This window comes from Syngnathus scovelli, chromosome 10 (genome assembly GCF_024217435.2).
Source record: "Syngnathus scovelli strain Florida chromosome 10, RoL_Ssco_1.2, whole genome shotgun sequence".
Classification (NCBI taxonomy): Eukaryota; Metazoa; Chordata; class Actinopteri; order Syngnathiformes; family Syngnathidae; genus Syngnathus; species Syngnathus scovelli.
In genome coordinates this window covers 1,036,827-1,052,122 of record NC_090856.1, presented here as the reverse complement: position 1 = coordinate 1,052,122, position 15,296 = coordinate 1,036,827, and the positions used below count along the sequence as shown (strand labels likewise).

The 15,296-nt window shown below is 40.9% G+C and overlaps 2 protein-coding genes and 1 long non-coding RNA gene across 5 annotated transcripts in view; 2 read left to right on the top strand and 1 right to left on the bottom strand.

Moving 5' to 3' along the window:
- Positions 1–48: 48 nt before the first annotated feature.
- On the top strand, positions 49–6,129 carry LOC125976190 (sentrin-specific protease 5). 2 transcript variants are annotated; one of them, XR_007484192.1, is made up of 11 exons: positions 49–203; positions 936–2,487; positions 2,658–2,766; positions 2,833–2,980; positions 3,275–3,322; positions 3,417–3,494; positions 3,645–3,782; positions 3,983–4,066; positions 4,204–4,254; positions 4,445–4,667; positions 4,764–6,129. XR_007484192.1 is itself a non-coding variant. In XM_049732189.1 (10 exons), exons 2-10 carry the CDS (start codon positions 1,200–1,202, stop codon positions 4,553–4,555), a joined length of 2,055 nt encoding a protein of 684 aa, XP_049588146.1. In that variant the 5' UTR covers positions 49–203; positions 936–1,199; the 3' UTR covers positions 4,556–6,129. The 2 variants fall into 2 exon arrangements, 1 of the variants encoding a protein (XP_049588146.1); XM_049732189.1 differs by having other exon boundaries at positions 4,445–6,129.
- A 536-nt stretch (positions 6,130–6,665) lies between these two features.
- On the bottom strand, positions 6,666–7,984 carry LOC125976192 (uncharacterized). Of its 2 annotated transcripts, XR_007484193.2 has the most exons (4): positions 7,846–7,984; positions 7,613–7,779; positions 7,141–7,239; positions 6,666–7,040 (listed from the first exon to the last, which is right to left on the bottom strand). It is a non-coding gene; the product is annotated as an uncharacterized lncRNA (long non-coding RNA). The 2 variants fall into 2 exon arrangements; XR_007484194.1 differs by having other exon boundaries at positions 7,739–7,878.
- A 32-nt stretch (positions 7,985–8,016) lies between these two features.
- pde4ba (phosphodiesterase 4B, cAMP-specific a) overlaps positions 8,017–15,296 on the top strand; it is a 50,783-nt gene continuing 43,503 nt past the window's right edge. Inside the window, exons 1-3 of the mRNA XM_049732183.2 lie at positions 8,017–8,167; positions 11,713–11,797; positions 14,101–14,339. Coding sequence (XP_049588140.1) covers positions 11,756–11,797; positions 14,101–14,339 — 281 coding nt within the window. The 5' untranslated portion in view covers positions 8,017–8,167; positions 11,713–11,755. The remainder of the gene's footprint in view (positions 8,168–11,712; positions 11,798–14,100; positions 14,340–15,296) is intronic.

Below are 15,296 nucleotides of genomic sequence, written 5' to 3'. Positions count from 1 at the left end.
GTTATTGTGGATTTATGTATATCGAGAGCGAGAGAGATATGACTAGATCGGCGCTTGCCCAGGTAGACGAAGCTTCGCTCGTGTGTCTCCGGAAAGAGCCGAAGGGAACTGACATCGTGACCGTGACGTCATCAATGTGCGCCATCAATTTGATGCTCGTATCCTCACTATATGAGACAAAACTCTTGCATCCCAACGACAAGGTAAATGATATGATTGTTTCATGTATGCCTTGTCTCAACCTTTGACAATATCCACAGTAAGAATCGAAAGTATCTACTCAAAACTTTCTCTTTGTCCACCGTCGCCTCGTCTCTGTTTTGGCTGGCTCTAGCTAACGCCGTTAGCTTCAGGATGGCGACTAACTTTACAAGTCCACAAAAATAACTTACTAGCACGTGCATCCGGAGGTGTGAGTGCTAATATATATATAGATGGATATATTATAACTGCTTATGTGATATTTTTAGTTTGGCTGAATGATTTGACCATTGGGTTTACATTAGCAGACGCTCTAACGGGGAATCATTGCACTGTTTGCAAATGATCGAATAAAGTCGATTAAAAGATGACACTGTTTTTGAGTCTATCAAAAGATGTTCTGCGTTAAGGTAAGTGTAATCTGGTAAAATGCAGTTTAGTTTGCAGCCCTCATCTACAGTTGTTCACCAAATAGCAACTGTGTCACTAAACAAAATACAATATTTTTCATAAGCTTGCACGAATGAAAATAACTTGATTGGATTTAGTTCATGATTAGTGGTCATGTAAGTTTGCTGCACAACAGCAGAAATGTAAAAATGTCATAAGTACACCATATTATTAAATCATGTTTTCCAGAGAAAATATACTTTGTAAAATATGCATTCTGTGCTGTATGCTGATGTTTCTTTATGTATTTCACACTTGAAATTCTTGTTTTTGTTCCTCATTAGGAGTCACTTGTGGAGTCATCCTGATCCAAAGTATGGTAAAGGATTGCAACTGAGCTACGCTCCGTCCCACCAGTTTGTATTCTGCTTCCACCTGTAACATTGTCTGGGAATATCCAGAGGGAAAACTATTACTTTTGGTTTTGGGTCCAGTTTAAAAGAGAGACCAAGAATATTCCTCACCACATGGAAAAAAAGAGCAATATGGGAGAAGAGATCAGAGTTTGAAGTCTCTGGGATGGGGTTAAATGACCAAAGGAGTACGTCATGGTTCACAGCAACTCTGCTTCCCCAATGAAAACATCTCTTACACCTAATATAACAGAGGCAGCACCTCCTGAACAAGCAGCACCTCTTCCAGTGCTGCCTCTCATAGAAACTTCTGACAAGGACCCATCTCATATCCAAGCTAAAGCACTTGACTCAAATGTTACCTCCATTCCAAATATCCCCCAGCCCACGACTCAGAATCTTGCAGAAGCTGTTTCACCAGTTCTAAGCCCTAAAACAGCACTTCAAGGTAACTCAAGTCCGGCATCGGACTGGTCCTCTTCACACCCAGCAACCCACGCCCATAGTACAATTAATGGCCGGACATCAGGCAGAAAGAGGACTCCCAAGACCTGTGACTGTTGCGGCCCTAACAAAAGGGGACACGATGTCACAACCTCAGGTCGAGGGAAAGGGAGGGGAGGGAGGGGACGAGGCAGAGGAAGGGGCTCCGGAAGGAACATCTACGACACCCAGCAACCCAAAAGTGGGGACAATATTATGAGAATTATAGACTTTGACCTGACAGGGGACGACGACTTGGAGGATGTTGAGGATAAAAATGACATGCATGAAGGTATGAAAATATCAAATACCCAGCCAGGCTCAACTGTTCCTTCACGTGTGTGTATCTCGCTACTCGATGGGAAAGTCTTGGACAACGGCCAGACGAGTTTCCCACAAATGAGCGTGCCAGCTTCAAAAGAGGGAGCTTTCATTGGAATTGAACAAGGTGTCGAAAATGACAATTCTGAAAATGCCCAAACCCTGTCAGATTCAGAGTCTCACGTCAACAGTACATCAGATACATCGCAGGTTGGAAACGGAGATTCATTGACTTTGTCTGAAACAGAATCTAAAAGGGAGACAGAAACAGGAAATGGGACGCTTTGCTCATCCGGAGGCTCAGCTTCACCTTCAAGGCCAGCAAGTCCTCAGAACCACGACTCAGAGATGCACGTAGAACTGGAGCAGAACAGAACGGACTCGTCATCTCTTTGCCTCTCACCTCTTTTGTCCAACGGAAACGAAAGTTCACCTGCCGAGCGCGATCCCGGCGCCACGCCCATGGAAACGGACTGTGCAAATCCAAGTGCGCTTTCTACTTCAAACCATGATCCTATTAGCGTATGCAGCACGCAGCACAGCTGCGCGCTGATAGACCACCGTTTGTACTGTCACCCCGCAACGTGGGAGAAGAACCTGTCAGAAGAAACAGACGTGCAAGAGATGGATGGAGACACGCCAAGTGATAACCTGGAGAGACTTGTTATTCTAGTCCATGGTAAGTTTGATGTTTTGGAACATAAACGGTAGTCCTCACATCGTCACATTATTTAACATGATAGAAATCAAATTTTCATCAAATTGCACGTACATGTGAGTCGTAAGTATTGAATTGAATCCGTTTTTCAATCTGCTTCCATCATGAAAAACCTCTAATCTTGGCTTTAGACTTTTTGGAGGGCTTCTACATCAAATACGGCAGTTTCATTCCCCTCAGCGAGACTGATGTTCTGGAATACCTGAAGACAAACTGCGACTGTGGCGACTTCCAAAAACTGTTAGTGCACGCAGAATGCTCTTTGAGCTTTCAATCTTGTGCTAATGTGACATATTTTTGTTTTAGGGGTCTAAACATCCAACGGGAAATGGCGCGCTATAAGGCGGCACTAGCCTCTGCACCTGTTGCCGGCTTCATGGTTATCTATAACAAACATACGTTGAGCCTGGAAGATCTTGGAACGCTGGAGGACCAGAACTGGATCAATGACCAGGTGAGGGGAAATCTAAAAAGTCGATAGAAAGAAAATCGATTCATTACTTTGGTGGCTTTTTATTCAAGCCATTTTATTACATTGCCCTAAAAGTGTGCGCATAATGACTATTATTAGGCCGACGAGTGGCACTTTTCCATTAGTCACAGTCACACACCACTCCACTCTACTCACACATTTGTCAGTAAACTTGAGATGTGTTCAATGACAAAGTAGAACATTTGGTCATTTCTTTGAGCAGCTACGTAGAGACACTTAAATCATCTTTGACACTGCTTCTCTTTGTTTCATCAGATTATCAACACGTATGGAGACCTGATTATGGAAGCTGCCCAGCACAATGTAAATGATACTTGGAATTCAGAGCATAGTAGAATCTGAATTATGCTTTTAGATCAATTAAATCATTTTTATTTTTTCTATTTCTACTTTCTAGGTCCATTTTTTCAACAGTTTCTTCCACAAGCAGTTGGATGCCAAAGGCTATGATGGTGTAAAGAGATGGACCAAAAAAGTAAGGACACCATTAGACTTTCAATAATCATATTGCAGCTCAGCAAATAGAGCACCTTCTTGTTCTGCTACCATTTTACTGTCAAGAAAATGAAAGAAATGAGTGTATCATATGCAGCAGTGTAGAAATGTTTGTTTTTTTTCCTTTCAGGTGGATTTATTCTCCAAATGGCTACTGCTCATTCCCATCCACTTAGAAATCCACTGGTCTCTCGTCAGCGTGACCATGGCAACTAAAACCATCAATTACTTTGACAGCCAAGGCATTGTCTTCCGACACACTGCGGACGTGAGTGTTGCGTTGATATCATTTGATGCCAAACGCTGCTAAGGACACCAGATGATTCGTCGTCAATGTTGTTTCTGAAGCGACGCCGATTCTTCAGTTTGTGATGTTGAACATTTGAGCGAGGCATCTTTTCAGATGAATATTGTGTTTCTTTTGCTCAGTTGTGCATTATCGCATCGATGTCGTTGTTCCTCTATTAGAACATCATGAAGTACCTCCAGTCTGAAGCTCAAGAGAAGAAAAAGACGGAATTCCTGAAAGGTTGGAAGATTGCAATCATCAAGGTAAGCAGTTAAGAAATGTGAAATTGTAATCTACGAGGCTTGAAATACTCCTGCCTGTTATATCTTTGACTTCATTTGACATGAATAGGAATACAAATGAAGGATTTGTTATTGAGCTGGACTTGTTGACTCCTCAGGGGATTCCTCAGCAGAAAAATGACAGCGACTGTGGCGTTTTTGTCCTTGAGGTAAGGACTTCTTCCCTTTCCATTTAAATGTGTGTCTGTCTCATCACATGCATGTTTCATTGTCATTCCGTAGCCTGGTCTGTTTTCCGTCTTGGCAGAATGACATATGAAGAAGGAACTTGCGTCTTCAGCGTTTGCCATCCGAGCCAGCTCAGGTTCTCACGTGTCTTTGTCTTTGTGCTTCCGCCAGTACTGCCGTTGTCTGTCGCTGAAGAAGCCTCTGTTGTTCAGTCAAGACGACATGCCTCGCATCCGCAAGCGAATCTATAAGGAGCTGTGCGACAGACACCTCAACTCTTAAAAGTGCGATCACTCGCCTATTTCCGTACACAAGTCCGCCGTGCTTCCCGGACGGATCAGAGCATCTGTTACGCAACGTTAACAAGCGACTGGGCCGCCTGCAGATTTCTCCGGTACGACTCAGAAAGAACTACTGACGTGGCTTCCTACTGATGCTGGACTCGTATGTTTCACGTTGCCTTTCCTTTTTTTGCATTTAACATGGCCAGTCGATCGAAACCTGCAACTCTCGAGGACAGGATCTCTCCCTTGGACTCCCACCCGCTCGGACCAAAACCAATGGCCATTTTAAACATTTTAAAGTGCATATATTATGCAGGACTCTGGCGACATGTTTGCGTTATCCAACGTGTAAATCAAGGACGGAAGCGTTCACCTCCAACTTGATTTCTGTTTTGGACTGCTAACATTTGCACGGATATCGAAGCTTGTACTTTGGAGTTTCGAATAACAAGCGAATGTACCTACCGCCTGGGTATCCTTCCTTCCTTCCATCCTTTCGTTCCTGCAGGGTTGTGACTTGTCTCATTTTGGCTGTGGCCCCCAAGAAAGGCTTACAGAGTTAACTTGGTTTTGAGCGTCATGTCTTTATCCTGCGAAACCAAATAGTTGCTTCTTCATCCGTCCCCCTGCACCCCCCAAATCTTATTTTGTCTCGACCAGAATGTTCAGCGAGCAAAACGTTGATTTGCAAAAACATTCACGCGTGTCCATCCCTTTGAATTAATATATACGTTGTCATTGTTAGATGTGCAGATAAAGCTGTCCATGTGAAGGCCACAGTTGTGTTAGCCTAGAAGATGAACTTGAAGGTGTTTGTGTAGACGCATTGATGGCGCTTTATAAAGACGTACTTCCTCGGTTACCTGCCATTGACAAACAAGTGGACCTCACTTCTTCGTTCCTGGGCGTCTTTTCCATCTCGCTGTTACTGTTGTATCCTGTTGAGCGGACTTGGAGAATTTAGCTCAGCACAGGAGAATCTGTTGTGTTTTTTTACTTCAAGACTGCTGCCCACGTGATGCTTTTCTCTTTGTATATCTTTGATAAGGTAACATTGACGCAACAACATGCAGTGACTGGATTGTTTTACCTGTACTTGAGCTCATAAACCACCGGCATGTTTATTTTTCTTTTTTAATCAGATGAAACGTTCCAGATAAATACTCAACTGTAGTTGGTGAGTTGTTTTCTTTTATTTATTTGAACTATTTGTTATTTTAGTGGTCATCTGATCTTCACAACACATCAAATCAACTTTATTTAAAGGGACAATGTGTATTTTTCTGTCGCCATCTAGTGGTGAACTAATAGAATGTAACGACTTGAGTTTGAAGCTTGTGCATTTTGAAGCACATGCACTATGGTGCCTCAAAGACGCCGCACTCGCAAGCCCACCACCCCGTTTTTCTGCAGAGGTGCTAGCAAAATGTCTTCACAAATAACTTCTAGTGTTTCCTCAAGTCATGAAGTAGTTTGCTGTAGTCATTGATGCAGGATATTTGTGATAAAAAATACCCATGTTATATCATTCACAATTATTATGATTATATTAAAAAAAGTACCTTGATGTGACAGAGCATATATTTTTTTTGCATACTATTGAAAAATACTGTGGGTTTTCAAGTGAATGAACATTAAAAATGAATCCATGTCTTGAGTAATCTCACTAACTTGAACTGTGAGGAACTAAAATTCAAAAATATAATGTGTTCTTATAAGTAAATTAAAATAGACAAATTATAGTTCCAAATGAAATTTATAGTTACAAAAAATATATATTTTTAATGCTCAATTCAGGTTTCCTCTTGTCATTGACTGGATTTCTCAGCATTAGTGCACTACCAACAGTGGCCAGGAGAGGTAGCTGTTTATTCTTTTTTCTTTTTATAAAATATTGTCTTTATACCAAGGGTCACCGACCTTTTCTTAACATTGCCTACCTCTGGGGTACTAATTAATGTGAAGGGCCACTAGTGTGGTGCACACTTCTAAAATGAATGATTCACTCAAATTACCTTTGTGTTATGAAATATTCATTTACGGGAAGACTCTAATCACGGTAATGATTTGCTGCTTTGGAAATGCAAATCGCCCAATCCACCCATATATGAATTCATCATCAGTGATTTATTTATTCAAGCAGCGTGGTCCGTCTTTCTGCTATTTCCCCTCTGACATCACCGAGCAAGCAGGCATCTATAATCGGCTCCTCCCGACCGAATGCTGCTCAACTCTCTTTGCTCTTTCACATTGATGACACTAAATGAGGTATTTTTCCACTGAGCTCTGATTTGCTGCTTTATTTTTCCCCATTGACACACGTAAATCCCAAATATTTTGGCGGAGATGTGTCAGCTGCCAGCCGGCCGGCTGGCCTGATCGGAGCTGTTTATCAACAGATGGCCATCCTAATCTTCCTCATCTGCCTCACCACAGCAACACTTGTGCTGTTCCAATAATATGTCATCTCAGATGTTTACAAGCTGGAGAAAATGGACAAGCAGTCATTTGACAATGGAAAACATTGTATTGTGGAGGATATATATGTATGTAATCAAATGTTGAGTACCTGCCTAGCCTGACCTGCCTGCCATCAGATGTGATTGTTGATGTTCCTTTTCTCTCCAAATCAGCGGGCACTTTGACTCATCTCCCTCCTCATCACCATGACAATAGCCTTTCCTTGAATGAAAGCAAAGTGACACGTTTCTGTCATTTAAGCCTTTATGTTGTTTACCTCCGCCACATTTGTTTTACTATTTTCTGCTAATTCAGAATATTTTTTCAGTATGACACGCAAATCCAGGTCCAGAAATAGAACATGCTGCCACAGTTTGTCTTTTGCCACAGGTGTTTGGAATCATCCGGCAGGTAAACATGAAACTTTTGACATCATTACAGTTTCTGTATGGTCCCACAATTACAAAGCCTGCCTTTGAAGCATCTTTGTTATGGGCCAATTTTTCATCATTCCATTTACTCCTGCAGTTTTCTATCAAGTCCTACCAAGGGAGCCATATATGGAAATACCCCGCCTGTTTTCCATGCAACACACCTGAAATGATCACGATCGTTTGCTGATGAGCTTGGTCTGTGTTGCATGCAAAACAGGCTCTCGTAGGACCAGGACCAGAGTGTTGTCATCCTTCAGCTGACTGACACATGTCGTTGTCCCACCAACCTGAGGCGTGCCTCTTCAAGTCTCTCAATTGGTCCACGCAGCTGAGGAGAGAGAGAGAGAGGGGGGCGGATACAGGACCGAGGGGAAACACCGACCCCCAAACTCACGCTGATGGAGCTCCGTGTTTGCACGGGACAACTTTCAACTGGGGTTCACGATTTGTCGTTCACGCTCTTTTGTGGCATATTGCTGCTTGTATAATAAGTGGATCGAAGCGCACGGATCAGCCAGCCAGCCAGCCCGCTGCTGAGGTAGCAAGCTGTCAAGTACAAAGAGGATGGCACAATCATCGAATACTGCAAGGGATGAAAGACGTCAATGCTGCGGTAACTAAGATGCTCCTCACCGTGTAAAAAAAAAAAAAAAAAAAAAAATCGTCAAAGCACCGGGATTCCCTTTGTCCCCACGTGTGGAGGAGGCTCAACTGAGGTAAGCAAGACTCGCTTTGTGTCCGCTTAGTAAATTGCATAACCATTTGTTGTTTCCAAAAAAGCCTTGCTAATTCAATAGTTCAACCTTTCAAAACACAAATAATTTGGAAAAGTTGCACGGGAATACATTTGAAAAGAAATGTGTGTATATGTGCGCGTGCGCGTATATTTACTGTCAAACGGAGCTTTGTCCGGAAATCCACTATCTATTGATTGATGCCGAAAATGTTTTGCATTGTACATTTAATGCTACATTTAAATAGTTGGGGTTAGCGTGTTTTGGTGAAGATTTAAAAAAAAAAAAAAGTACATACAACTATGTAGAACAATGGCTGTTCATAAACAATTATTTTTGGGGGGTAGCGGGCACGAAGTCACTTAAGTGTGTCTCCATTATCTATCTTCTTTCATTTTGGCACAAAATATACCTCTGAGTTACAGTTTTTCTTCACTATAGATTGTAATCACAGATGAGGAATCCGGGCCCAGAGAGTAAAAGAAAATTAAATTTTCAAATTTAAATAATTGTTATTATTATTATTATTTTTAAATTCCTGCCACAGTTTGGCTTTCAACACAGGTGCTTCTATTCAACCAGTTGTGCTTTTCTACCTGCCAGTGGCAGCACCTGTGGCTAAAGCTAAAGCTAAAGCGTGGCAAGGATCTGGTGGATCTGGATTCCTCATCTGTGCATGATTTTTATAGAATAGAATAGAATAGAATAGAATAGAATGCCCTTTATTGTCATTTTACAGTGCAATTGTATAATGAAATTGAAGAGCTTCTCCCTTTCCAGTGCAAATAAGTATGAAGGAAAAGAAATCCCAACAATAAACGTATCTTATTTACATGTTCCTCTTTATTGTAATGTTTTTGTTGAACAATGATTGTGGCTCGGATGACACGGAGATGCAAGCAATGTCCACCTTGCGTGATGGCTATTGGCCTTTCACTTTCTGATGGATTGAATAATTGCTTGGTCATGCCTACATTTCTGCAGGCTAAGTGGAATTGACATTTAATGTAGAAACAAATGTGTGCGCATGCATTCATTTTTGACTGAATTGTGGCCACGAATGCAAACTGGGTGCGCCACAGGAAATTGTAATCGTATCACTGATAGTCTAGGCACATTTTATGATAAATGGCTGAGTTCTGTTTTTTTTTGTGTTTTTTTTTAAATAGCGGGAATTACATTTTAGCTATCTCTCTCAGATAATTTCATTTTGAGTATTCGGTCATATTTACTTGCGCCAGATGTTCCTTCTAAACTACTTTTTTTGGAGTATAATAAGTGTGTGTGTCATCAAGTGACATTTTATTTCAAATTTTTAGTTAACATTAGCAGGTTTAGCGTTTCCTGATTTTTATTCATTAATTTTATTTTTCCTGATGAAGTCATCTATCACAACCAATTTGCAAGTGCAATGTTTATGGAAGTCGAGCTCCAAGCTTGGAGCCCCATTTGAATGGCATGGATTTAGAAGCAACAGCAGCCTGATGATTGTTTGAAATGTAGGTTGATCACATGCACATAATCCTCTGCTAACGATGAAGGCTGCGTGTGAAAATGGCATGCACAAGTGCTTATCTTCCATGTTTACGAGGCGACAAATGTGCGAGGCTTTGCTTTGTCAAATGCCACTTTATGTGTTTGTGTGTGTGCGTTACATGGAATCACAAGTGTCAATCAATAGGAATGTGTACAATTCATACAAAATAATACAATGCAAATACAGTGCTGTCGTCAAATCCATCCATCCATTTTTTCTGCCGCTTATCCATCCACATGAAGGCCCTGTTGCACAAAAACATTTGAGTATGTGGCAGTGATTAGAATCTACTGATTTAAAAAAGTTTTTTTTTCTTTCATGTTGACTGAGCAAAGATGAACACGCAACGGAAATGTCTATTTGTTTCTTTGCAATGTAGGTCAGAGGATGGTGAAATAATTCAATGCAAATGAGTTAACCTTTTAGATAGGAAAATGATTCTCTTCGATATAGTGTGGCCAACGGAAATCAAAGCAACGTATATGATTTTTATCTTGTTCATTCTCCCTTTTTCCAACGTGGGCGGCTTACAGAGGCGATATAGGCGAGTGATTAGCGGGATACTTTTTTCCCGTGTGTGTTATGAATGACATTTTCTATTTGAAGGGTTGTTGAGTGTCGCTGTAGCACTCCTGTAGCAATTTTGACACTCATTTAAATTTGACCTTGTTAAATGCAATCTGCATGTCAGCATGTATCTGTTGAACTTCATAGAAATGCTTTATTCATAAATATTCATCGCATCTGGTGCTTTGTATGCTAAATGCCAATTTACCCATTGTAGGGCACTCATTGAAATTGCTGAATGTTCCTAATTAAATGATTGCTTTACTATACATGCTGTATGTATGTCAGTGATGTATTTTCATTTTTATTTTTGATATTATCTCCATGAGTGAAGCTGTTGTATCCTGAAATTGTCACCTAAGGGCTGCAAATGTGTTGACTGCAAACAGTAACGCAGCAAAGGGTAAGCGTATGCATGAAAGGCTTATCTATATGGCCAGTGACATTTTCATTTATGGATTACTTCATACTTAAGTCCAAAGTGGTACACACTGTGATCGGCGACTAAGATTCCCTGCTGTTGAAGGTGAATGAAAAAAAAGCATCAAGTTTGACATGATAACTATTTTTACAGTGGTTATGTTACCTGCACCATACTGAAGACCCTTTTTTTTGTTATTCCTCCTTTTTTTAAAAAAAATATCCTGTCCCACTGGGCCAGTCAGTCAAAAGGATGCGTGGGCTGATCTTGTTATCTTCACTCCATTAAACTGATTCACAACTAAGTCTCCAATGATGCATGTGACCGACCTTGACATGCACCACAGACCGGAGCTGAAATGTGACAGGGAGCCATGCTCTCCATGTCCAAATGACAGATTGAAAGTGAGGGGAAGCAAAATCACATTCTGTTACTAATTTCATCCTGTTAAAACAAATACTCAGTGAGAACCCCGAGTGCCCTGACGGGGTTATTTGCATAAAATGAAACCGTATTTTATGAGTATTTTTTTCAATGCCTTGCCGTCCTTTCAGATCACCATGGATGAAAATGATTAAATCTGTTCTTCATTCATTGAGTAAAAGAAAAAAAATCATAGATGGTAGGATATGTGCCGTCTAATGACTAAAACCATTAAGTCTGCGTCAGGTCTCATTAGCTTGCTGATTCATTCTGAGAATCGAGATTACAGGGAGAAAAGAATCCAACTAATTTGCCTGTGATTAAAACAGTCACCGGGAATATGGTCAAGATGGTATTGTTTGAGCGGGCCCCTCAAAACACATTTAGAAGAGCCTTCCATTTGCGACAAAATGAGTTACCATTAAATATAATGTTCATTTTTGCACTGTACTGGATGAGCATTTGTATGGCCTCATCACAATTTGTACCGTATATTCAAAACCATCTTTCTTCTCTGGCTCTCTCTGATGTGGTTAGCATAATATTTTCCTTAACTGTGTTTTTGTATTTGTTTTGCAGGTGTGTATGCCAGGATACCTTGCTAGATAGACAGTGACGAAAGATGAGAAAGAGCCGAAGTGTCCTCACAGTGTCGCCAAACAATGTAAGCCATTCAATCATTACAGTACAGAAAATCAATATTTTCAGTAAAAGCGTTTTATTAATTGAAGGAAAAGTCTGATTAATTAAAAAAAAAAAATTGACTTCTTAATTGACTTGAAATAATAGTTGCAAGTTCCAGAATACGGCCATGCTGGAGTTTGCTCCCGGCCATTCATCTCATTGTCATATTCTTCTGTTAATCTTACTGAGTCCGACCCGTTTTAGTGCAAGTATTCGTGCAACTGAGCTATTAAAAGATCCAAAAATAAATGTCTTGCCCATAATCCAACCTTAATCCTTTGAGACTCACCACAGTTCTTTGAGATATTGTGTGACATCAGAATGGCTTGAGTTTGTGGCTGATGGTCACTATCTCGTGTCAAATTGCCTTTTGCTCGAATGTATAATTGCGCAATGTGTCATGTTTACACATTAGCATATGTTTCCCTTTAAAAATGATCCTGGGTATTTTTAGGACGTACAGCTGTACTTTGTGCTGTGCTGCACTCTCCTGTGCTTGTGGGTGTCTAATAATGTTACTCAAACATTTTTTTTTTTTTGGCGGAGAACGTGGGTGTGTATTACTCACTCACTCAATCTCCTGATGCAAGTTTGAACATTATGTGCGTTTCATTTCACGTGATAAACACTTTTTTCATTTGTTTTGTATCAACTATTGTGAATGCACTTCCAGTTTATTGCTTATCTGAATACAGGGCTATAAAAATGCTTTTCTCATTTTATTTGTATGGTTTCCCACTTCAAATGCTTAAGATCATTAAATAAATGTAATATGTCAATAATATAAGACTAATGTGTATAACCTGGGTAAACAAAATGCTTTTTTTTTTTTTTTTTCTTGAAGGACATACAAAGCTATCTCGTCCTGTGTGAACGAGTAATTCAGGCTTCCATATCTCTATTCCTGGAGACACCTACACTCACTTGCTCCAGCACGCACGTACACTCTTACTCACCCAAACAAGCCATTGAACTGAATAGAAATATGACATTTGTACATTTAAAAAAAAAAAAAAAAACAATCACTAATAGTTTCCACGGATTGTCCAGGATCCTCGTCCACAAACACATTTGTTTTTCATCCCTCCCTGTTTGACATCTGACTTGAGCTTGGACATCTGCTCTGCACGGTTGTCAGCAGCTTCCTGCTGAGGTAATTGGGCATGTATTTACAAAAACCGGAATACTCTCAGATCAGAACCGGGGTGTCTGGCATAAATGATCAGCCAGTATTATTATTATGCATTTGGCACCGGCAGTGCAAGCAAACGTTTTAGTTGATTGGTTGGGCTGTAAATATCTATACTGTGACATTATTTACATAACGTGGAAACATTTATTTGTGTGCGTAGGGGGCGGGCAGGCGGCTCATAAAATCGTTCCTGAGAGACAATAGAGGAGAAGATGTAATCTGTATCTCATTGTGTTGTTAGCACTCCCTGGACAACAAACACAAAAGCATGTAAAGCACAGCCATCAAATTGAAATGATTTCAGTTGCCATCAGCCAATTTTACTGAAGGCACTTTTATGTTCAAGCATCAGACTAGCCAAATGTATCAAATGTCACATGTTCTGCTCTCCAGAGAAAGTGGCCAATTTATTTTCTCGTCACAGGCAAGAGGGGCTCTGTCTCAGTCCAGCATTGACTCAGAGGCCACAACCTGAAGATGCATGAGATTCTCACTTTTCTTCCCCTACCCTAGCAACTCATCCATCCATCCATCTAGCAATCTTCCTGGATCTTTTTCCTCTCAATGGCTCTTCCAGGTGCCATTTTCTCGGCTCATCTCGTCATTTCCCTCCCGTGACTATGTTGCCTTTCGGAGTGATTGGGGTGGTGGTCGCTGAGCCTATACGTGCCCTGAAATCTGACAAGAACGTTTTCTAGAATCTGAAATACATTCGTGATTTGAAAGCATCTAATTGCTGGCGTAAGATATCGTTGTGATTAATGACTAAAACCAAATTTGGTGTGATTGAATCATTCATCACAGTGATGGCACCTTTGATGATTTTCTAAGCAACCAGTGGCCGTCAGACAAAATGAAATTCACTCCATCTGTCTTCACCTTCTTTGGTCATCTCCCTCAGAACAATGAAACCCCAACAACCCACCCTTGAGTGAATATTAGTGCTCAAGTACATCCCTAGTCTTAAACATAGCTATAGCGCCCCTCAGTGGGAAGACTTATGACATGCAAAAAAAAAAAAAACCCTGTAATTTAATGAGTGCTATATAAACTTCATGTAACCTCATTGCTTGATCTCTTTTTTTTTTCAGGATGGCAAAGAGGTGTCAGATTGTTGCCTCAGCGAGTCTTTTACGTCCCCGACATGCACGCTGGGGGTGGACCTGCGCAGAGGCCGCAGGCGCTTATCTGGCAACTTGCAGCTGCCACCGTTGTCGTGGCGTCAGGGGGAGAGGGCCCGGACACCCGACAATGAGGTCATGTCTCGGCCCACATCATTACCTTTTGGAGCCCCTCCCAGGATAGACATCACGCCTGTTGATGGCGAATGGTGAGTTCATTTTTTTGGTAGAATTGAAATGAGCACAGTCTTAGAAGATGCATGCTATGTCGTTTAAATTTGAGTACATACATATGTTACGGTACGTATATTGTATTGGGGTTCGAGAGGTAACCCAACAAGCAATATTGATATTTGTGCATGACTTTGAAGAGAACATTGAAAAATCCCAACATCAACTTTGTAAAACGTTGAAGCAGCTGTTTATTCCAACTATTTGGCATCAATCAGATTGAAATGGTGCTGTATTTCCCGAGTTTTTTTTTGTGACTTGCAATGTCACTTTCCACCACAAGAGAGCAGTAAAAACACACTTTGGTTTACATCATCATCATCATCATAAAAAGCAGCGTTTATCCTTCTTGTTAGGTTATGAATCCTAACTTGGTTTGGAATGAGGACGATGTAATATAAATAAGTCTAGGAAAAATATGTATTTGCAAAGCCCCTCCCCTCTCGGATTGAGTCAGGTCTTTTGAGGATGATGACGTCCTCGTTTATGTCGTCATGTCTTTTGTGAGATGCAGCTCGGTCCAGTTTGTATTGTTCACGGCAGGCCAGGTGCATGTTAATCCCTGGCAGACATCTCGGGTGTTTACCAGTGACCTTCCTCCATTAGGTACATTTCTCAGTGCACAGTGCATGTGTGTGCGTTCATGTGTCAATATGTGTGCAATTTCTGCGTTTCCACTCCTATTTATTTGAAGTTCTTTATCAATAATCGGAAGGAGATTACAGAGAGATGGTGGTGATTTTTGCAATCAGTGATTTCTCTTGCTGAGCAACTTAATTTTTCCAAAGCTGAGTGGGCTTTGCAGACTGATTGCTAAAATTATGCAGACATTGGAAGTGATTTGTTTTTGCTACCTGATAATGAAAATGAATGCTTCCAGTTGAAGCTTTGCTTGTTCTCCCCACTCTCCCTGGGTTTCCTCCCATTATCCAAAA